This window comes from Schistocerca nitens, chromosome 9 (assembly GCF_023898315.1).
Source record: "Schistocerca nitens isolate TAMUIC-IGC-003100 chromosome 9, iqSchNite1.1, whole genome shotgun sequence".
NCBI classification, from domain to species: domain Eukaryota; kingdom Metazoa; phylum Arthropoda; class Insecta; order Orthoptera; family Acrididae; genus Schistocerca; species Schistocerca nitens.
This window is the reverse complement of record NC_064622.1, coordinates 353,207,614-353,231,579: the sequence shown is the minus strand read 5'-3', so window position 1 is coordinate 353,231,579 and position 23,966 is coordinate 353,207,614. Positions and strand designations below refer to the sequence as shown.

Sequence of the window (23,966 nt, the reverse complement as noted above, 5' to 3'; positions counted from 1 at the left end):
ACACATGTACTATTTACACATTGTTTTGTTTTATACATTTCTTTTACATATTGTTGTACTTATATAAAATATTGTCGCTATATTGCCATACGCGAAATAAAATAAATAAATAAGTAAATTGACGTTGAAAATATATTTGTATTTAAATTGCGTCCAGAACCTTACCACTCCACCACCTAACTGCCCACCATCATCATTAAACTTCCGTTTATAAAATAGATGATACCTTGACATTAAAGAGAAGTTACGGGGAGTGGAAGATTAAAGCCTTCATTAAGTTGTCATTTACTAAATAAATGAAGTCCTTAATACCTTGACATTAAAGAGGAGAGCTGCAGTAAATAAAATATCAGTTATCTTCATGATATTTTGATTTATCTTATCGTAGTGATACGTAGGCCTTGATATTAGAAGGTTAAGTGACTAGTAGATAAGAATGAACACTTCATTGTGTTTTCATCCACCTACTTTAAGGTTGGTCGGTTTTTTGGAGATACGATCTTGTGATGTGTAAGCTTCTGTGTATGAGCGCAGTCATTATCAGCTCTGATAACTCCCAGCGGCCATTGTTCGAGCTCGATTGACATATTCCCGCACAGGAAACAAGGTTGAAGGCCAGCTCCATTTTCTGCATTTCGGCGTTATAAGAGCACGCGATGACATGAGCGTGCTGGATTCACCGGTCGTCGCCATGCTGCGCGCTGTGGTTGCCTTGCTCTGCCTGCAGGCGTGCGCGCTTGCGGCGCCCACAGGCGGGGCGCCGTGGTCCGCCAGCGGCCACGGACGCATCATCAACGGCACCGACGCCAGTATCGCCGACTTCCCGTGGATGGTGTCGCTGCAGCTGGCGGGCGACCACTGGTGCGGCGCCTCCGTCATCGGCGACAGCTGGGCGCTGACGGCCGCGCACTGCGTCTTCCGGCACGAGGTGGCCAACATGAGCATGAGGGCGGGCACGTCCACGCGGGGCAGCGGCGGGGTCGTCCTCAACGTCTCGCAGGCCATCATCCACGACGAGTTCAGCATCATTTCTGCCGAATACGACATCGCCGTTGTACAGGTGGGCCACTACATCTGCTGTTTCATAATACACTACTGGCCATTAAAATTGCTACACCAAGAAGAAATGCAGGTGATCAACGGGTATTCATGGGACAAATATATTATACTAGAACTGACATGTCATTACATTTTTACGCAATTTGGGTGCATAGATCCTGAGAAAATCAGTACCCAAAACAACCACCTCTGGCTGTAATAACGGCCTTGATACGCCTGGGCATTGAGTCAAACAGAGCTTGGATGGCGTGTACAGGTACAGCTGCCCATGCAGCTTCAAGACGGTACCACAGTTCATCAAGAGTAGTGACTGGCGTATTGTGACGAGCCAGTTGTTCGGCCACCATTGACCAGACGTTTTCAGTTGATGAGAGATCTGGAGAATGTGCCAGCCAGGGCAGCAGTCGAACATTTTCTGTATCCAGAAAGGCCCGTACAGGACTTGCAACATGTGGTCGTGCACTATTCTGCTGAAATTTAGGGTTACGCAGGGATCGAATGAAGGGTAGAGCCACGGGTCGTAACAAATCTCAAATCTAACGTCCACTGTTCAAAGTGCCGTTAATGGGAACAACACGTGACCGAGACACCAACCAATGACACCCCATACCATCACGCGCCAGGTGATGCGCCAGTATGGCGATGACGAATACACGCTTCCAATGTGCGTTCACCGCGACGTCGCCAAACACGGATGCGATCCTCTTTTTTTTTTGGTCATCAGTCTACTGACTGGTTTGATGCGGCCCGCCACGAATTCCTTTCCTGTGCTAACCTCTTCATCTCAGAGTAGCACTTGCAACCTACGTCCTCAATTATTTGCTTGACATATTCCAATCTCTGTCTTCCTCTACAGTTTTTGCCCTCTACAGCTCCCTCTAGTACCATGGAAGTCATTCCCTCATGTCTTAGCAGATGTCCTATCATCCTGTCCCTTCTCCTTATCAGCGTTTTCCACATATTCCTTTCCTCTACGATTCTGTGTAGAACCTCCTCATTCCTTACCTTATCAGTCCACCCAATTTTCAACATTCGTCTATAGCACCACATCTCAAATGCTTCGATTCTCTTCTATTCCGGTTTTCCCACAGTCCATGTTTCACTACCATACAATGCCTGTTCTCCAGACGTACATCCTCAGAAATTTCTTCCTCAAATTAAGGCCGGTATTTGATATTAGTAGATTTCTCTTGGCCAGAAACGCCTTTTTTGCCATAGCGACTCTGCTTTTGATGTCCTCCTTGCTCCGTCCATCATTGGTTATTTTACTGCCTAGGTAGCAGAATTCCTTAACTTCATTGACTTCGTGACCATCAATCCTGATGTTAAGTTTCTCGCTGTTCTCATTTCTACTACTTCTCATTACCTTCGTCTTTCTCCGATTTACTCTCAAACCATGCTGTGTACTCATTAGACTGTTCATTCCGTTCAGCAGATCATTTAATTCTTCTTCACTTTCACTCAGGATAGCAATGTCATCAGCGAATCGTATCATTGATATCCTTTCACCTTGTATTTTAATTCCACTCCTGAACCTTTCTTTTATTCCCATCATTGCTTCCTCGATGTACAGATTGAAGAGTAGGGGCGAAAGGCTGCAGCCTTGTCTTACACCCTTATTAATACGAGCACTTCGTTATTGATCGTCCACTCTTATTATTTCCTCTTGGTTGTTGTACATATTGTGTATGACCCGTCTCTCCCTATAGCTTACCCCTACTTTTTTCAGAATCTCGAACAGCTTGCACTATTTTATATTGTCGAACGCTTTTTCCAGGTCGACAAATCCTATGAAAGTGTCTTGATTTTTCTTTAGCCTTGCTTCCATTATTAACCGTAACGTCAGAATTGCCTCTCTCGTCCCATTACTTTTCCTAAAACCAAACTGATCGTCACATAGAGAATTCTCAATTTTCTTTTCCATTCTTCTGTATATTATTCTTGTAAGCAACTTCGATGCATGAGCTGTTAAGCTGATTGTGCGATAATTCTCGCACTTGTCAGCTCTTGCCGTCTTCGGAACTGTGTGGATGATGCTTTTCCGAAAGTCAGATGGTATGTCGCCAGACTCATATATTCTACACACCAACGTGAATAGTCGTTTTGTTGCCACTTCCCCCAATGATTTTAGAAATTCTGATGGAATGTTATCTATCCCTTCTGCCTTATTTGACCGTAAGTCCTCCAAAGCTCTTTTAAATTCCGATTCTAATACTGGATCCCCTCTCTCTCCTAAATCGACTCCTGTTTCTTCTTCTATCACATCAGACAAATCTTCACCCTCATAGAGGCTTTCAATGTATTCTTTCCACCTATCTGCTCTCTCCTCTGCATTTAACAGTGGAATTCCCGTTGCACTCTTAATGTTACCACCGTTGCCTTTAATGTCACCAAAGGTTGTTTTGACTTTCCTGTATGCTGAGTCTGTCCTTCCGACAATCATATCTTTTTCGATGTCTTCACATTTTTCCTGCAGCCATTTCTTCTTAGCTGCCCTGCACTTCCTATTTATTTCATTCCTCAGCGACTTGTACTTCTGTATTCCTGATTTTCCCGGAACATGTTTGTACTTCCTCCTTTCATCAATCAACTGAAGTATTTCTTCTGTTACTCATGGTTTCTTCGCAGCTACCTTCTTTGTATCTATGTTTTCCTTCCCAACTTCTGTGATGCGATCATCATGATGCTGTAAACAGAACCTGGATTCATCCGAAAAAATGAAGTTTTGCCGTTCGTTCACCCAGGTTCGTCGTTGAGTACACCTGTCTGTGATACAGCGCAAAGGGTAACCGCAGCCATGGTCTCCGAGCTGATAGTCCATGCTGCTGCAAACGAGGTCGAACTGTTCGTGCAGATGGTTGTTGTCTTGCAAACGTCCCCATCTGTTGACTCAGGGATCGAGACGTGGCTGCACGATCCATTACAGCCATGCGGATAAAACGCTTCTCATCTCGACTGCTAGTGATACGAGGCCGTTGGGATCCAGCACGGCCTTACTTATTACCCTCCTGAACCTACCGATTCCATATTCTGCTAACAGTCATTGGATGTCGACGGACGCGAGCAGCAATGTCGCGATACGATAAACCGCAATCGCGATAGGCTACAATCCGACCTTTATCAAAGTCGGAACGTGATGGTACGCATTTCTCCTCCTTACACGAGGCATCACAACAACGTTTCACCAGGCAACGCCGGTCAACTGCTGTTTGTGTATGAGAAATCGGTTGGAAACTTTCCTCATTTCAGCAGGTTGTAGGTGTCGCCACCGGCGCCAACCTTGTGTGAATGCTCTGAAAAGCTAATCATTTGCATATCACAGCATCTTCTTCGTTTCTGTTAAATTTCGCGTCTGTAGCACGTCATCTTCGTGGTGTAGCAGTTTTAATGGCCAGTAGTGTACACCCATTACACAACGCTGTTCGTTACGCTGATGTCCGCAGCTCTTGGTTTAGGGGCTAGTATTGCTGCCTCAGGATCACGGGGTCCCAGGTTCCCGGCTGGGTTGGGGATTTTCTCTGCCCGGGCACTGTGTGTTTGTGTTGTCCTCATCATTTCATGAACATCATCATTTGTGAGAGTGACTAGATTGGATTGTGAAAAGAAAATGGACTGTGTAAAAATTGGGACTGTGCACGCGCGCAGTTGAGCGCACGACAAGCCAAACATCATCATAATCATAATCATCATCATCATCATCATCATTAGGCTGAGGTGACAAAAGTCATGGGATAGCAATATACACATATGCAAATGGCTGTAGCATCGCATATATACCAAGCGAGGTGGCGCAGTGGTTAGCACACTGGACTCGTATTCGGGAGGACGACGGTTCAATTCTACGTCCGGCCATTGTGATTTAGGTTTTCTGTGATTTCCCTAAATCTCTCCATGCAAATGTCAGGATGGTTCCTTTGAAAGGGCACGGCCGACTTCCTTCCCCGTCCTTCCGTAATACGATGAGACCGATAATCTCGCTGTTTGGTCTCTTCCCCCCCTCCCCCCCCCCCACCCAAACAACCGAACCCCATCGCTTATACACTGTATAAAAGGACAGTGCATTCTACATCTACATCTACATCAACATCTACATTTATACTCCGCAAGCCACCCAACGGTGTGTGGCGGAGGGCACCTTACGTGCAACTGCTATTACCTCCCTTTTCTGTTCCAGTCGCGTATCGTTCGCGGGAAGAACGACTGCCGGAAAGCCTCCGTGCGCGCTCGAATCTCTCTAATTTTACATTCGTGATCTCCTCGGGAGTTATAAGTAGGGGGAAGCAATATATTCGATACCTCATCCAGTAACACACCCTCTCTAAACCTGGACAGCAAGCTACACCGCGATGCAGTGCGCCTCTCTTGCAGAGTCTGCCACTTGAGTTTGCTAAACATCTCCGTAACACTATCATGGTTACCAAATAACCCTGTGACGAAACGCGCCGCTCTTCTTTGGATCTTCTCTATCTCCTCTGTCAACCCGATCTGGCACGGATCCCATACTGGTGAGCAATACTCAAGCATAGGTCGAACGAGTGTTTTGTAAGCCACCTCCTTTGTTGATGGACTACATTTTCTAAGGACTCTCCCAATGAATCTCAACCTGGTACCCGCCTTACCAACAATTAATTTTATATGATCATTCCACTTCAAATCGTTCCGCACGCATACTCCCAGATATTTTACTGAAGTAACTGCATTGGCGAAGCTGACGTTTGTACTCAGATGATTCGTGCGAAAAGGTTCCCGACGGGATCATGAGCGTACGACGGGTACTAACAGACTTTGAAAGCACAATGGTAGTTGAAGCTAGACTGCTTGGGATATTCCACTTTGAAAATCGCCAGGGTATTCAATATTCCGAGATCCACAATGTCAAGAGCGTGACGAGAATACAATATTTCAGGCATTGCCTCCCACGGCGAACAACGAAATGGCCGTTAGCCTTCACTTAAGGACCGAGAGCAGCGGCGTTTGCGTCTAGTTGTCAGTCCTAAGTGACAAGCAACGCCGCGTGGAGTAACCGCAGAAATCAATTGGGACATACGACGAACGTATCCGTCAGGACGGTATGCTGGAATCTGGTGTTAATGGCTGCGACAGCAGACCACTGATGCTAGTGCCTTTGCTTGCAGCGACTCTCCTGGGCTCGTGACCGTATCGGTTGGACTCTAGACGACGGGAAAATTGTGGCCTGGTGATAGGAGTCCCGATTTCAATTGATGGTAGGCTGGCGCAGATCCCACGAAGTCATGGACCCAGGTTGTCAACAAGGCGCTTTACAAGCTGGTGGTGGCTCCATAATGGTGTGCACTGTGTGAACATGGAATAGACTGGGTCTTCTGGTCCATCTGAACCGTCCATTGACTGGAAATTTTTATGTTCGGCTACATGAAGACGATATGCTGTCATTCATGAACTTCATGTTCCCAAACACGTCACCGGTCCACAATTGTTCGCGACTTGTTTGGAGAACATCCTGGACAATTCGGTCTAATGATGTGGCCAGCCAGATCGCCCGACATGAATCCCATAGAACATTTATAAGACATAATCGAGAGGTCAGTTCGTGCACAGCTTTCAGTAACGGGTCCAGTACGTCTTGTACGAAGCTCAAGCATGTAGGATCAGTTAGCTTGAGTGGAAGGAGGTATGTCAGACGCTTTACCCATCTGAACTGAAACCGTCATAGTACGAAATCGGTTTGTTTCCAGACATGGGTTCCTATTCAAGATATTCTGTTCAAATGGTTCAAATGGCTCTGAGCACTATGGGACTCAACTGCTGAGGTCATTAGTCCCCTAGAACTTAGAACTAGTTAAACCTAACTAACCTAAGGACATCACAAACATCCATGCCCGAGGCAGGATTCGAATCTGCGACCGTAGCGGTCTTGCGGTTCCAGGCTGCAGCGCCTTTAACCGCACGGCCACTTTGGCCGGCAAGATATTCTGTATTCGCTCCCCTCTACAAGTCCTAGAAGTGGGTAACGGGAATTTCATAACAGCCTATGTAGCAAACATATTGAAACGCAACTGGCAAAATGATGTGGAGAAAGCGAATCTTGAGGAAAGTCAAGACAGAAAAAGATGGCGACTGAGGATAGAGAACCGGTGCCATCAGTAGATATCAGCAAGAAGAAGTAAAAGAATAAGTACTGAGAGGGATGGGGGTGGTGGGAAGGGGGAGGGAAGTCAAAAATATTACTGGGGCCCTTGGGCGCCATGTTAACTATCGCTTTTTGTTACCCTTAGCCGGCCGCGGTGGTCTCGCGGTTCTAGGCGCGCAGTCCGGAACCGTGCGACTGCTACGGTCGCAGGTTCGAATCCTGCCTCGGGCATGGCTGTGTGTGATGTCCTTAGGTTAGTTAGGTTTAAGTAGTTCTAAGTTCTAGGGGACTGATGACCACAGCAGTTGAGTCCCATAGTGCTCAGAGCCATTTTTTTGTTACCCTTATTGTGTTTAATTCTCGTTTTGGAATGTCCTTACAGCAGCTACACGTCTGCTCTTAACCTATACAGATTTTGCATGTACACAGAGAATGGAACTCTCTTAATACTGCTATTCTGATAATGCCACCCGAAATATTGATGGACCAAGGACTTTGAGGAAACCTAGACTTAAAATAATAGCGTGTAAGGGACATTGCTGACAGATTAATAAGACATCCTGAATAGATGGAAAGAGTAATTTATTGGAGATTCAGAAGACGATCTCACCATAAATGAGCAGCTACCGTCCAATAATGTACATCCAAGGACAGAAGAATCCAGCTTAAAGTAAATATTGAAGGTACTGACTATAAAATGGGGAGAAGGGAGCGAATCCACTGAACTACGAAGTTTATATGGTATCAAGAGAGAATTCGAAAAACTGAATGTACTGTGTCTAGTATTACCTACAAGCCAGCTCCATATGCAGAAGTATTCGGAGAACATTTGTGTGGATTCACGAATTATTGGTCAACAACAGATCATATTTGTCCTGAGGCAAATACATGAACAGAAATGAGAGAGTAAAACTGAGCTTCATAACCTCTACGTGGACTTCAGGCAGGCCATTGGGAGTGTTAACAAGGTTGCGATGATCCGTCCGGTCTCCCGCATGCCAGCCGGCCGCAAGCAACTGTGACTCCTGCAATGTTGGAACGTGCGGACACTCTCATTGGAGATGATCGATGGATCACAACCAAACGCCTAGTTGGTAGTTCTGGCACATTCGCCCACCAGTTGGGATACTCAAAAGTGTGTTCGTGCTGAGTTCCTCGCCGCCCAACAGAAGACCATGAAGAGCAACGAAGGACCATCTGTGAGGAACTGCCTGCGCGTTACGAGACCGATCGCGACAATTTTTGTCAAAGATCGTCTAAGGCGATGAAATACATGTTCACTACTTCGAACCGGAAACAAAACGGCAATCAATGGAGTAGCGGCACGACACCTCTCCTCCCAATAAAAAGTTGAAAGCCAGTCGGTAAAGCCACGATGACGGTCCTCTGGGACTCTGAAGAAGTCATTCTGTTTAATGTCATCCCTCTTGGTGCGACGATCAACTCAGAAATGTATTGTGCTACCCTCAAGAAACTGAATAATCGACTTCAGCGTGTTCATGGCCACAAAACTGCAGGCTCACTTCTCTACATCTACATCTACATACATACTCCGCAATCCACCATACGGTGCGTGGCGGAGGGTACCTCGTACCACAACTAGCATCTTCTCTCCCTGTTCCACTCCCAAACAGAACGAGGGAAAAATGACTGCCTATATGTCTCTGTACGAGCCCCAATCTCTCTTATCTTATCTTTGTGGTCTTTCTGCGAAATGTAAGTTGGCGGCAGTAAAAGTGTACTGCAGTCAGCCTCAAATGCTGGTTCTCTAAATTTCCTCAGTAGCGATTCACAAAAAGAACGCCTCCTTTCCTCTAGACTCCCACCCGAGTTCCTGAAGCATTTCCGTAACACTCGCGTGATGATCAAACCTACCAGTAACAAATCTAGCAGCCCGCCTCTGAATTGCTTCTATGTCCTCCCTCAATCCGACCTGATAGGGATCCCAAACGCTCGAGCAGTACTCAAGAATAGGTCGTATTAGTGTTTTATAAGCGGTCTCCTTTACAGATGAACCACATCTTCCCAAAATTCTACCAATGAACCGAAGACGCCTATCCGCCTTCCCCACAACCTCCATTACATGATTGTCCCACTTCATATCGCTCTGCAATGTTACGCCCAAATATTTAATCGACGCGACTGTGTCAAGCGCTACACTACTAATGGAGTATTCAAACATTACTGGATTCTTTTTCCTATTCATCTGCATTAATTTACATTTATCTATATTTACAGTTAGCTGCCATTCTTTCCTTTTGATGATAACGTAAGGCCTTACACAAGTGTGCCCACCCGAGATGAACTTACAGAACTTCATTGGACTGTTCTTCCTCATCAACACTATAGCCCGTATCTCGCACCTTTCGACTTCCATCTGTTTGGCCCAGCACTTTGCGGGGAGCAGTACGTAGATGAAGGGGAAGTTATTGACGCAGCAAGACGTTGCTTACACGTCGATCAGTGGAGTGGTACCATGTGCGCCTACAGGCCCTCCCAGTAATGTGGCATAAGGCCGTCGCATTGAACGGAGATTATGTTCAATAATAGGGTTTTGTAGCCAAAAGAGTGAGAAATAATATGGAGTATTGGAATCCTGAATAAAACTAACCCGTTCTCAGAAAAATAAGTGTTGTATATTTGAAACGGCAATAAAAACTAAACGAGCAGCGATAGAAATACACCGTTTGTTGCAATATGCTTGGGACAACAGTACATTTTCAGGCGGACAAACTTTCGAAATTACAGTAGTTACAATTTTCAACAACAGATGGCGCTGCAAGTGATGTGAAAGATATAGAAGACAACGCAGTCTGTGGGTGCGCCATTCTGTACGTCGTCTTTCTGCTGTAAGCGCGTGCTGTTCACAAAGTGCAAGTGTGCTGTAGACAACATGGTTTATTCCTTAGAACAGAGGATTTTTCTGGTGTTGGAATTCCACCTACTAGAACACAGTGTTGTTGCAACAAGACGAAGTTTTCAACGGAGGTTTAATGTAACCAAAGGACCGAAAAGCGATACAATAAAGGATCTGTTTGAAAAATTTCAACGGACTGGGAACGTGACGGATGAATGTGCTGGAAAGGTAGGGCGACCGCATACGGCAACCACAGAGGGCAACGCGCAGCTAGTGCAGCAGGTAATCCAACAGCGGCCTCGGGTTTCCGTTCGCCGTGTTGCAGCTGCGGTCCAAATGACGCCAACGTCCACGTATCGTCTCATGCGCCAGATTTTACACCTCTATCCATACAAAATTCAAACGCGGCAACCCCACAGCGCCGCTACCATTGCTGCACGAGAGACATTCGCTAACGATATAGTGCACAGGATTGATGACGGCGATATGCATGTGGGCAGCATTTGGTTTACTGACGAAGCTTATTTTTACCTGGACCGCTTCGTCAATAAACAGAACTGGCGCATATGGGGAACCAAAAAGCCCCATGTTGCAATCCCATCGTCCCTGCATCCTCAAAAAGTACTGGTCTGGGCCGCCATGTCTTCCAAAGGAATCATTGGCCCATTTTTCAGATCCGAAACGATTACTGCATCACGCTATCTGGACATTCTTCGTGAATTTGTGGCGGTACAAACTGCCTTAGACGACACTGCGAACACCTCGTGGTTTATGCAAGATGGTGCCCGGCCACATCGCACGGCCGACGTCTTTAATTTCCTGAATGAATATTTCGATGATCGTGTGATTGCTTTGGGCTATCCGAAACATACAGGAGGCGGCGTGGATTGGCCTCCCTATTCGCCAGACATGAACCCCTATGACTTCTTTCTGTGGGGACACTTGAAAGACCAGGTTTACCGCCAGAATCCAGAAACAATTGAACAGCTGAAGCAGTACATCTCATCTGCATGTGAAGCCATTCCGCCAGACACGTTGTCAAAGGTTTCGGGTAATTTCATTCAGAGACTGCGCCACATTATTGCTACGCATGGTGGATATGTGGAAAATATCGTACTATAGAGTTTCCCAGACCGCAGCGCCATCTGTTGTTGAAAATCGTAACTACTGTAATTTCGAAAGTTTGTCTGCCTGAAAATGTACTGTTGTCCCAAGCATATTGCAACAAACGGTGTATTTCTATCGCTGCTCGTTTAGTTTTTATTGCCGTTTCAAATATACCGGTCATTTTTGAAACACCCTGTATTTTGTCTAGAGCAATCGCCGAGCGAAGTGGCTAGGCGATAATACACTGAACTCGTATTTGGAAGGATGGCATTTCAAATCTACATCTACATCTACATCTACATGATTACTCTGCAATTCACATTTAAGTGCTTGGCAGAGGGTTCATCGAACCACAATCATACTATCTCTCTACCATTCCACGCCTGAACAGCGCGCGGGAAAAACGAACACCTAAACCTTTCTGTTCGAACTCTGATTTCTTTTATTTTATTTTGATGATCATTCCTACCTATGTAGGTTGGGCTCAACAAAATATTTTCGCATTCGGAAGAGAAAGTTGGTGACTGAAATTTCGTAAATAGATCTCGCCGCGACGAAAAACGTCTTTGCTTTAATGACTTCCATCCCAACTCGCGTATCATATCTGCCACACTCTCTCCCCTATTACGTGATAATACAAAACGAGCTGCCCTTTTTTGCACCCTTTCGATGTCCTCCGTCAATCCCACCTGGTAAGGATCCCACACCGCGCAGCAATATTCTAACAGAGGACGAACGAGTGTAGTGTAAGCTGTCTCTTTAGTGGACTTGTTGCATCTTCTAAGTGTCCTGCCAATGAAACGCAACCTTTGGCTCGCCTTCCCCACAATATTATCTATGTGGTCTTTCCAACTCAAGTTGTTCGTAATTTTAACCCCCAGGTACTTAGTTGAATTGACAGCCTTGAGAATTGTACTATTTATCGAGTAATCGAATTCCAACGGATGTGGATCACCTCACACTTTTCGTTATTTATCGTCAACTGCCACCTGCCACACCATATAGCAATCTTTTCTAAGTCGCTTTGTAACTGATACTGGTCTTCGGACGACCTTACTAGACGGTAAATTACAGCATCACCTGCGAACAACCTAAGAGAACTGCTCAGATTGTCACCCAGGTCATTTATATAGATCAGGAACAGCAGAGGTCCCAGGACGCTTCCCTGGGGAACACCTGATATCACTTCAATTTTACTCGATGATTTGCCGTCTATTACTACGAACTGCGACCTTCCTGACAGGAAATCACGAATCCAGTCGCACAACTGAGACGATACCCCATAGGCCCGCAGCTTGATTAGAAGTCGCTTGTGAAGAACGGTGTCAAAAGCTTTCCGGAAATCTAGAAATACGGAATCAACCTGAGATCCCCTGTCGATAGCGGCCATTACTTCGTGCGAATAAAGAGCTAGCTGCGTTGCACAAGAACGATGTTATCCGGCAATCTAAATATAGATTTCTTGTCGTTCCCTGAACTATTTTAGGCGAATGCTGTGATCTTTCCTTTGAAAAATATACGGACGATTGCGTGCTGTATAGTTCCTCTATCCGAGTTTGTGTTCCATCTCCAATGAACTCACTGTCGACTGGGCGTTAAACCACAGTCTCTCTTTCTCCCTCCCACCTCAACCTTCGTAATGACTCATGACAAATCCTGTCTCCAACCGACAAGCCGCCATCAACTGTCTTCCTACGTCCCATCTTGACTTTCGTTCTCACAATCACGTTCCATTTCCTCATTTTTTCCAGAGCTGACCATCTCAAGCGTGTCGAATACCACCAGTATAATCAAAGTGCAACATTAATGGCTAATTGACCCTTGCAGAAGATTTACATCTATACTTTGGGAACCATTGTGAAGTGCATGGCAGAGGGTACGTTCCACTATGCCAGTTATTAGGGCTTTTCTCCGTTCCAGTCACATGATGTTCTCCTCGCCGTGTCCGGCGACAGCGACTCCATCAGTCGTGCAGTCCGTATTGTGGCGGGATCGGATGTGGCTTGCAAAACCGAGCTTTGCTTTGAAGATCCGGTCGCACGAACTGCAATACAGTTGCCCAGTTGAGTTATACGCATAGATGTAATTAGGCTTGGGCTTAGATATGCGGAGATCATCGTCCAGGCGGATGTGCTCGAATTGTTCCACACTCTTGTGTACAGTTGACCGCCACTCTGGTCGGTGCAATGCAAGCTCCTCCCAACTTTTGCTCGGAATGCCACAGGCTGTGAGGTGGCGTTTGATGGTGTCTTTATATCGCAGGTGTTGGCCACCTTGCCGCCGCTTTCGACACGAGAGCTCTGAGTAGAACACCGCTTTGGGAAGTCTACTGTCGTCCATGCTTATGATATGGCCACTCCATCTCAGTTGGTGTTTCATTAAGAGAGCTTCAAAGCCAGGCAGTTTCACGCGACGCAAAATCTCCGTGTTTGGAACACGGTCTTCCCATTTCATGCGGAAAATTGATCTCAGACAGAGAAGATGAAAGGTGTCTAGCCTCCTAATGTCAGCTTTATAACAGCACCAGGTTTCAGTGCCGTAAAGTTGGTAATATTATTGCTTTGTAGACCGCAATTTTAGTTTGTAGTCTGAGATCATGTGATTTCCATGTGATTCAGTTTGCCGAAAACTGAGGCTGCATTGGCTATACGAACTGCAATTTCTGTTGTCGGGATGTTGTCGCTTCTAATTTGGCTGCCTAGATATTTAAAGTGTGACACGTTTTCCAAATGTTTGTTGTCCAACTTAATACTGCAGTCGTCTGTATTGGAACCCTTAAGTAGGTTCTTGAAGGACTTGCGTCTTGGTAATGCTTATGACTAAACAAAATCTTCTGCAGGAGTCATTTAGCGGGTTCATGTATGTTTGGAGAGATTCAGGAGTATTAGCCATCATACATACGTCATCTGCGTAAAGAATTTATAAGATAGATATTTTATTTAGGCGGCTTTTTGTTCTGAGGCGAGAGATGTTGTAGATAATTTTGTCTGTTCTCGAGTCAAGACCCATTTGGCCACTGCAGGCTTTGGTCGCATCTCTCGTAACGGCTGCGAAATAAAGTGAGAAGAGTGTGGGAGCCAGTACACAGCCTTGTTTTACACCGCATGTCAGGGGAAACTGGTCTGAAAGCTCCAGTCACATATTATTGTTTAAATGCCTCTATGAACGCTGTAATTCACCTAATCTTGTCTTTACTATCCATGTATGTACGGGGTTGTATATTCCTAAAATCATCATTGAAAATCGGTTCTCGAAATTTTGTTAGTACAGTTTCTCGGGTTAGTTTCCGTCTATCTATATCGGTTAAACACGACTGAACAACGCATATTGCCTTGTGATACGGCGTAATCACACGCTCGGTACGTGGCTGACTCGTGAAACTACAGAGAAAATGCGAAGGTGACACGTGAAAGAACAGAGAGATAAGTTTTCTCGTCTCTGATAGGCTTTCCTGGCGTCTAATTGGCTGAAAGGAGAACACCTGGACATCAACTTTCTGGTGTCACTTCAGCTCAATGGCTGTGGCATGGACATAGTGTAACAAAGCGTTTTTAATTCATGTGTAGTCATTGCTGTGCGATAATGACGAAATGTGGTGGCTCACATTGCACCACGGCAACAAAATACTCCGGCATCTCTAAAAATTACGAACGCGTTCAGCAGATTTAGAGAATCTTCGATTGTCGTACAGTCACAACGGGTGTAATCAGCGGACCAACGGCTGTGCGAGATCTTCTGCGAGAGAGACACAGCTATTACAGGTAGCTGGGTGAACAGACAGAACTTTTGTGACGTGTACCGTAAGTGAACACCTCCAACAACCGCTCCTTCGTGATATGTTAGGCTGTAACAACCAGTCCACATTGGCACCCTTCGAAAATAATTTCGAATGATAGTGCAACAATATCCCTAACAGCAACATATCAAGATAACCAGTTTTATTTGTGAATTTCATTCTGTATACATCAGCTGCAGTTGTTCTTGTTAATTATTCAGTAACCGATTTCGGTCTATACTGGATCATCGTCAGCCTACATAAAACATGATCAGCTGAGCATCACACAAAAGCCATATTTACAATGCGACCATGGCATATAACACTAACAAAAAATGAAAATTATGAAAATGAAATTGCAGTATGGCATTATTTGCTAGAAGATCCCATATGGGGTTGTTCGGCCTTTGTGTTGGCGATGAGATGGAGTGGTTAGGACAACGCAAACATCCATGACCCGCGCGAAGAAAATCGATCCAGCCAGGAATCAAACCGGGGGCACTGTGATCAAGAGGACTTGATGTTAGTCAGAAGACCACGAGCAGTGGACATGAAAACAATAAAATTAAGTCATGATTTTTACTGGCGCAACGTTCTCATAACGTTGTAAATATGCTATACAACTATTGTGAGAACATGCGACCATGTACATACGATTTTTGGCACGTTTTGAATGTGATGGGTAGCTTCTTCATTATACTCAGTTGATCATGTTTTACAACCTGAAGATGGTCCAGTATACGAAACAGGTTGCTGGGTAATAAATAACAAACAAGTGCATCTGCTACACCTAGAACCAAATTTCTTAAATATCCCATAGTTGTGAACGACCTCTTAGACAAATTACCACTACTCTTAGGTAATAAAAAATACGTTTTTTATTACCTAATTTTCCTCTGTTATTGTTCTCGTGCTATTGTACTCTTGGTTTCCAACATCCTCTGTTTGTAGCTCCTGTTTCAGTATGCTCTGATAATCACCGACTGTAGATCTGTCATTTGTTCTGTGTTACCTTTCTTTACTGCCATGTTATTTCCCTCAGTACCCGTGACAAATTTCTGCTTTATCTTTGTTCCTTCTATGTAGTAGTCAGATTCTGAATTAGCCACCCTGCAATAGTGCACATTTTACGTATCAGACGCCCAGCTCCTCAATACCAGTTTAACATACGCACTGCTACCTATCTTTACTTTCTTCTCTCTTTAAACTGCCTTCAACACATCTAAGATGAGCTCAGTGCAATGTTTCTAAATCACAAATCATAGTCACACATCAAAATATTCTCACATTTAATATTTAAGCAAAAATGTTGCCACCTGCTTTCCAGTCGAATACCGTCACATTGAGGAAAGCAAATTAGGAATGCGGGAGTTATATTTATTTTAAAGGATCACATAACTATAATCAGTGTAGGACAGGCGTTTAGTTCTGAGATTCAAATCAAGTCTGAAATTAGTAAGGCCTTTTTTTGTTACTTTAAATCTGGATGTTTACTACATGAAAATGACAGAAAAAATATTGCAACTACACTGACGGAAAAAAAATTCTAACACCAAAATAAAATAAATGTAGAATAATCAAATTTCGGTAATACATGTGTCTAGGTAACATATTTCAGTGATTAATACTGGCATAATACTAAGCGTGAGATAAGCCATTGCAAAAGCGAAATGCTCGTACATTAATAACCGGTGTAACCACCAGAAAGTTGAGTGTAAGCATACAAATGTGCATGCATTTTGCTGTGCAGGTACCAGATGTGAGTTTGTGGGATGGAGTTACATGCTTGTTCCACTTGGTCGGTCAGGACAGGGACGTTTAATGCAGTTTGTGCGAATGAAAATGTGTGTGAATTCCTAATGGACCGAACTGCTGACGTCATGGGCCCATAGGCTAACACACTACTTAAACTAACTGATGCTAAGAACAACACACACACACACATGCCCGAGGGAGGACTAGAACCCCCGGCGGGAGAGGCCTCGCAATCCGTGACATGGCGCCTCAAACCGCGCGACCCCAATCTGCGCAGCTGCTGTTTGTGGATGACGCTCGAGTTGTCCTCTGACGATGTCCCATACATGCTCGACTGGAGACAGATCTGTTGATCGAGTAAATCGAGGAAATGTGTCGAAACTCTGTAGTGCATGCTGTATTACAACAGCGGTATGTGGACGAACATTATCCTGTTGGAAAACACCCCTTGGAATGCTGTTCATGAATGGCAACACAACAGGTCGAATCACCAGAATGACTACAGGTTTGCAGTCAGAATGAGTGGAATAACCACGAGAGTGCTCCTGCAGTCATACGAAATTGCATCCCAGACCATAATTATAGATGTAGGTCAGGTGTGTCTAGCACGCAGACAGGTTGTTTGCACGCCCTCTACTGGCCGACTTCTAACCAACACACGGCCATCTCTGGCACCGAGGAAAACCAGCTTTCATCAGAAAACACAACAGACCTCCATCGTGCCCTCCAATGAGCTCTCGCTTGACACCACCGAAGTCACCAATGGCGGTGGGTTGTGGTCAGTGAAATGCTCGTTGCAGGGCGTCTGGCTCGGAGCCGTTCTTGAAGTAACCAATTTGTAACAGTGCGTTGTGCCACTATGATGCCAACTGCTGTTCATATTGCTGCTGCAGATGCAGTACGATACGGTAGAGCCACAGGCCGAACACGATGGTCTTCCCTCTCGGTATTGTATTGTATGTTAACCGGGGGCCTAGAAACGACGGAGAGGCCCCGTCCCCGCCGCAGCCGCAGTGGTCCACAACCCCACGACGAGTACCGCAGTCCACTTCACCCCTCCGCCACCCCACACCGAACCACTCTTTCAGGGTTATTGTGCGGTTCGGCCCCCGGTGGACCCCCCCCCCCCTCCCCCCAGGAAACGTCTCACACCAGACGAGTGTAACCCCTATGTTTGCGTGGAAGAGTAATGGTAATGTACGCGTACGTGGATAACTCGTTTGCGCAGCAATCGCCGACATAGTGTAGCTGAGGCGAAATAAGGGAAACCAGCCCGCATTCGCCGAGGCAGATGTAAAACCGCCTAAAAACCATCCACAGATAAGCCGGCTCACCGGACCTCGGCACAAGTCCGCCGGGCGGGTTCGTGCCGGCGACCAGGCGCTTTTTCCCAATCCGGAAAGCCGTGCATTAGAGCGCACTGCTAACCGGGTGGGGTTCCCTCTCGGTAGTGCCACGTCGTAGTTCGCAGCCCGGTGTTCTTGCGACCGTGCATTCTCGGGACTAGCACTGCCAGCAATGATGCACCTTTACTACATTCCGTTCACGTGTTTCTGTAATGCCGCAGAAGCAACATCCAGCTTCTTGTACCCCTATTATACGACTCCGTTGAAGCTCAGCGAGGTGCTGATAATGTTATCTTTGTCTTGTTAAAGGCATTCTTGATTAACATCGGCTCACAACGTCCACTATCAAAGGGAAGCATTACAGCGTTTATTTAAAGTAAACCTGATTTGCGTCCTCATATCTACATCTACATAGATACTCTGCAAATCACATTTAAGTGCCTGGCAGAGGGTTCATCGAACCACCTTTACAATTCTCTATTATTCCAATCTCGTATTGCGCGCGGAAAGAATGAACACCTATATCTTTCCGTACGAGCTCTGATTTCCCTTATTTTATCGTTCTGATCGTTCCTCCCTATGTGGGTCGGTGTCAACAAAATATTTTCGCATTCGGAGGAGAAAGTTGGTGATTGGAATTTCGTGAGAAGACTTCGTCGCAACGAAAAACGCCTTTCTTTTAATGATTTCCAGCCCAAATCCTGTATCATTTCTGTGACACTCTCTCCCATTTCGCCGGCCGCGGTGGTCTCGCGGTTCTAGGCGCGCAGTCCGGAACCATGCGACTGCTACGGTCGCAGGTTCGAATCCTGCCTCGGGCATGGATGTTTGTGCTGTCCTTAGGTTAGTTAGGTTTAAGTAGTTCTAAGTTCTAGGGGACTAATGACCACAGCAGTTGAGTCCCATAGTGCTCAGAGCCATTTGAACCATTCTCTCCCATTTCGCGATAATACGAAACGTGCTGCCTTTCTGTGAACTTTTTCGATGTACTCCGTCAGTCCTATCTGGTAAGGATCCCACATCGCGGACGAGTATTCTAAAAGAGGACGGACAAGCAATGTGTAGGCAGTCTGCTTAGTAGATCTGTTACATTTTCTAAGAATCCTGCCAATATAACGCAGTCTTTGGTTAGCTTTCCCCACAACATTTTCTATGTGTTCCCTCCAATTTAAGTTGTTCGTAATTGTAATACTAATGTATTTAGTTGAATTTACGGCTTTTAGATTAGACTGATTTATCGGGTAACCGAAGTTTAACGAGTTCCTTTTAGCACTCATGTGGATAACCTCACACTTTTCGTTATTTAGGGCGCTATTAGCGCACTATTATGCGATTGGCGCAAAATTTTAGTAGACATCAGGTGTAGAAACACGTCTACCAACTTTTATTTATCTCGCACAATTCCTTCTCGGTGTTGCGATTTTTTTTCAGTTAGTGTTAATGAAGATAGTCGCTCGTGACGTTGACTGAGAAACAACTCCAACTTAACAAGCGCGAAGTTGTCTAGAATAATGAATCACAAAGCTCTTTAAGGCTCAGTTTAATCATGAATGTTCCTCTACCAGTGAGATGACGCTCATCTACGTGGTAGGCTGCTTGGGAAACGCTATAAGCTTACCAACTCTGGGGGCTCGCAGATTCAAAGTTAACGAATCCAAGACCCGCTAAGTAATACAATGAATCGGGTAACTCAAGCTGCGTAGCAAGTCCTGCAAACTATGAGCTACCCAAAAAGTGGATAGCGCTGACGCAAACCGCAACAATTACTCAAAAATCAACAAACGTGCACCAGAAGGCGCCAGTCAGCACCGGATAGAGTCGGCTGAGTGGCGACAGAAAAAGGCTGCTCCTGCTGTCCCCTTGACCACAAGTACCCCAAACGGCTTCTGTGTGACAAGTGGCCAAAATTCTTCTCCTCTAACCCTAACTGCCGACTGCAGATGGAGGGGACGACACCGAGCCATTGTTACAGTGACAGCAAGAATTTAGGTTTATTTACGCGAATGCAGGGGACGCACGCCGAAATTTCCCATTCTCGTCTTACTGAATGCATTCTGAGCCTGCAGCCGCGGGCGACGCGGACATGTGCGTTTAGTTCTTTGCAGGGCCAGAGACAAACGCGTCGGATGTAACTTCAGCTCCGTTTTGTAAGTTGGAAGTTGCGGGCTTTCAAAATAAGTACGCATCCTGCGACTCAGAGTTGAAATATTGAAAGTTTGGGCTGGTTTCGTTGTCTATGGGCTGGGATACATAGTTGCCGTATTACAGGCCAAATACTGCTGAGTCTACAGTATACGATAAGAATATACACATGAATCGAATAGTCAAAGGTTTCTATCACTCGGGAGTTGCGAATTATGAAAGTATATAAATTTATAAATGAAAGATTGCAATTAAATAAAATCTGCAGGTACTATCTTAACGTCTTTTGAATACATTATGGGAGTGGCAGTGATTAATGTGTTACAGATATTTACTATTAAAAATAGTCTTGATCACGATTTATATTTATTTAGGTGACCGGTTTCGACCACTGCTGTGGTCATCTTCAGACCATTGAGCAGCAACCTCTTTCAGCTGGAGAATCACTACTGACTCTCCAGCTGAAAGAGGTTCCTACTCAATGGTCTGAAGATGACCACAGCAGTGGTCGAAACCGGTCACTTTAATAAATATAAATCGTAATCAAGACTGTTTTTAATAGTAAATACTATCTTAACGACTTTAAATGATGAGTACGATAGTAGAAGTACTTTTGAGAATGCGGTATAATTCTGCAAAACACTTACTGGTGTCGATTGTCCAGCAATTAAATAAAATATAAGTTGAATAACAGGGAAACAACAGATTCCTACTTCACGTAATTAGGTATGAACAACAACATATCTCGCGAGATATTCACTTCTGAACGCATACTATGTCTTCACTGCAGAAGCCACGGAAATCACACAAGAGCACAGGTCGGCACTCCGAAATATTTCTATCCTCCGCGACCACGCGCAAACTGGATTTGCATTTAAATAACTTGAAATTAAATAAATATTCCTACCGCTGGACCATAAACACGCTATAACACACATTATTAAATACATAAACAATTAAATAAACATATAATAAAAGAAAAGAAGCTAAAGGTAGGCCGGGAGCCTAATGTCTCCGTGCTTTCTGAAACACAGTAAATAATTGACCAGTTTCTTCATGAATAGCATATAGCGAATATTAACAAAGACATAGATGAATAAATATATTTATAAACATGCTGCTACAATTTTATCTTGTAACTGTGGAGTACTTATGAACTGACGCGATCGACAGTAATCGGCCACTTTGACCTCCAATAATTCATGTACTATTCAAGTTACATGCCTGTAATTCATATCAATTTAGGTTTACACTAATAGCTTTCTAAAGACACGGCGATCGACAAAATCTGGTGAAGCGTTTACATTTTTGAAATTCGTTGCTGGGTGTTACTTGTATAATTTACCGTCAGATACTAAACTTTAAACTAATAAAGATATTGAAAATCTGGTTACACCAACAGAATTATCGTGCAAATAATAATAATTTACATATTTCTTTTTTAGGTATCATGATTCATCTGGCTACTATTAATTTCTATACGAACTGTGAAATGTCTGCCATTAAGGCTTCACAAAGTCCGCCATCTTTGGCACTCCCGGCGTGTCTCCTTCATTGTCAAAAAGCACCGCCATCGTCACAGCGTAGTTCCCGGCCACGCGGCTGGACCACGCGCTGGGGCTACCTACTCCCCTCTCGTCCGGCTAACGTTTTCCACCACGTGTTTGCTGCCGGGGCCCGGCTTTGACGAGCGTCCTGTGAGGCCGCGACAAATTAGGATATTTTCAGGGCGCCACAATTCGCCCGTTAACTCATAAAGTCGCGATTTTCCCGTCGAATACTTTACTGTTGCTCCGCAACACCGTAAGCTGCTATTTTCCCGTCAAATCATTTTGTGTTGCTCTGGAACATCGAAGGCTGCTCTCTTCGCCGCTGGAACATCGGGAATCGCGTTTTTTGGGTCTTCCAATATAACTCACATTCTTACACAGATACCTTATTGTGGCAGCAGTTTTTTATGCATATTTCCGTGCTTGCGTGTGGAGCGCTGCTTCACGATAAACAACCCTCAGAAAATTTATCTATAAGTTTATTCTGCTTTTATAACGCTAAAGCGATTTTCACATTTCCTGCGTTATTTACGTTAAATATCAATTGAAATTCAACTGTAAAGTAAATTTTTCGTTTCCTTGTTACATTCCCATTATTCTGTCATTTCAACTACTCTGATTATCGAATAGAAAGGTCCCACGATATTGGATGTCAAAATCGGCAAATCACCTGCGGTTACAGGATTAACATGTTGTTGCGGTCTTCAGTTCTGAGACTGGTTTGATGCAGCTCTCCATGCTACTCTATCCTGTGCAAGCTTCTTCATCTCCGAGTACCTACTGCAACCTACATCCTTCTGAATCTGCTTAGTGTATTCATCTCTTGGTCTCCCTCTACGATTTTTACCCTCCACGCTGCCCTCCAATGCTAAATTTGTGATCCCTTGATGCCTCAAAACATGTCCTACCAACCGATCCCTTCTTCTAGTCAAGTTGTGCCACAAACTTCTCTTCTCCCCAATCCTATTCAATACCTCCTCATTAGTTACGTGATCTACCCAGCTTATCTTCAGCATTCTTCTGTAGCACCACATTTCGAAAGCTTCTATTCTCTTCTTGTCCAAACTGGTTATCGTCCTTGTTTCACTTCCATACATGGCTACACTCCATACAAATACTTTCAGAAACGACTTCCTGACACTTAAATCTATACTCGATGTTAACAAATTTCTCTTCTTCAGAAACGATTTCCTTGCCATTGCCAGTCTACATTTTATATCCTCTCTACTTCGACCATCATCAGTTATTTTGCTCCCTAAATAGCAAAACTCCTTTACTACTTTAAGTGTTTCATTTCCTAATCTAATCCCCTCAGCATTACCCGATTTAATTTGACTACATTCCATTATCCTCGTTTTGCTTTTGTTGATGTTCATCTTATATCCTCCTTTCAAGACACTGTCCATTCCGTTCAACTGCTCTTCAAGTCCTTTGCTGTCTCTGATAGAATTAACATGTAGGAATCAGAATTATATTAATATCTTCAGCTGACAACGGGCCTTGATATATATCATCGGGGACAGGTGAAAATGTGTGCCCCGACCAGGACTCGAACTCGGGATCTCCTGCTTACATGGCAGACGCTCTATCCATCTTTTTTTTTATCGTTGTGTTTGCTCTTGCGGACGTCACAGGGCATCCGTTTATTTGTTGATCCTTCTACTCATTTTTTTTATTACAGAGGCCAACCAGCTCTGAGCCACCGAGGGCACAGAGGATAGCGCGACAGCAGGGACTATCTCGCGCACGCCTCCCGCGAGGCCCACATTCTCACCTTGTCTGTCCACACACTACATTCGTAGTGTCCCACCCCAACACACTCATTACTCGTAGAAGACATTCTTACCAAGTCCCATCCGCACAGAAGAAGGTCATGGCCGGTGTTGCCAGAACTTTATACTTGTATGGATATGCTCCGAAAGAACAGACACAATATCCATTCAAGTATAACACGTAGGCGGCTGGTACTGGCTGCTAGGTGCTACCCATGTGTGACTCACTGATCGAGTCAAAAAAATGGCTCTGAGCACTATGGGACTTAACATCTAAGGTCATCAGTCCCCTAGAACTTAGAATTACTTAAACCTAACCTAAGGACATCACACACATCCATGCCCGAGGCAGGATTCGAACCTGCGACCGTAGCGGTCACGCGGCTCCAGACTGAAGCGCCTAGAACCGCACGGCCACACCGGCCGGCACTGGTCGAGTCCTTCACGCCTACAGACGGTGGCGGGCCAGACAATGAACATTCTCACGGTTGCCG

General features: G+C 44.9%; 1 protein-coding gene across 1 annotated transcript in view; it reads left to right on the top strand.

The window, feature by feature from the left end:
• Window positions 1-469: 469 nt before the first annotated feature.
• LOC126203884 (trypsin delta-like) overlaps window positions 470-23,966 on the top strand; it is a 41,530-nt gene continuing 18,033 nt past the window's right edge. Inside the window, exon 1 of the mRNA XM_049938266.1 lies at window positions 470-1,060. Within this exon, the coding sequence (XP_049794223.1) occupies window positions 662-1,060 (399 nt within the window). The 5' untranslated portion in view covers window positions 470-661. The remainder of the gene's footprint in view (window positions 1,061-23,966) is intronic.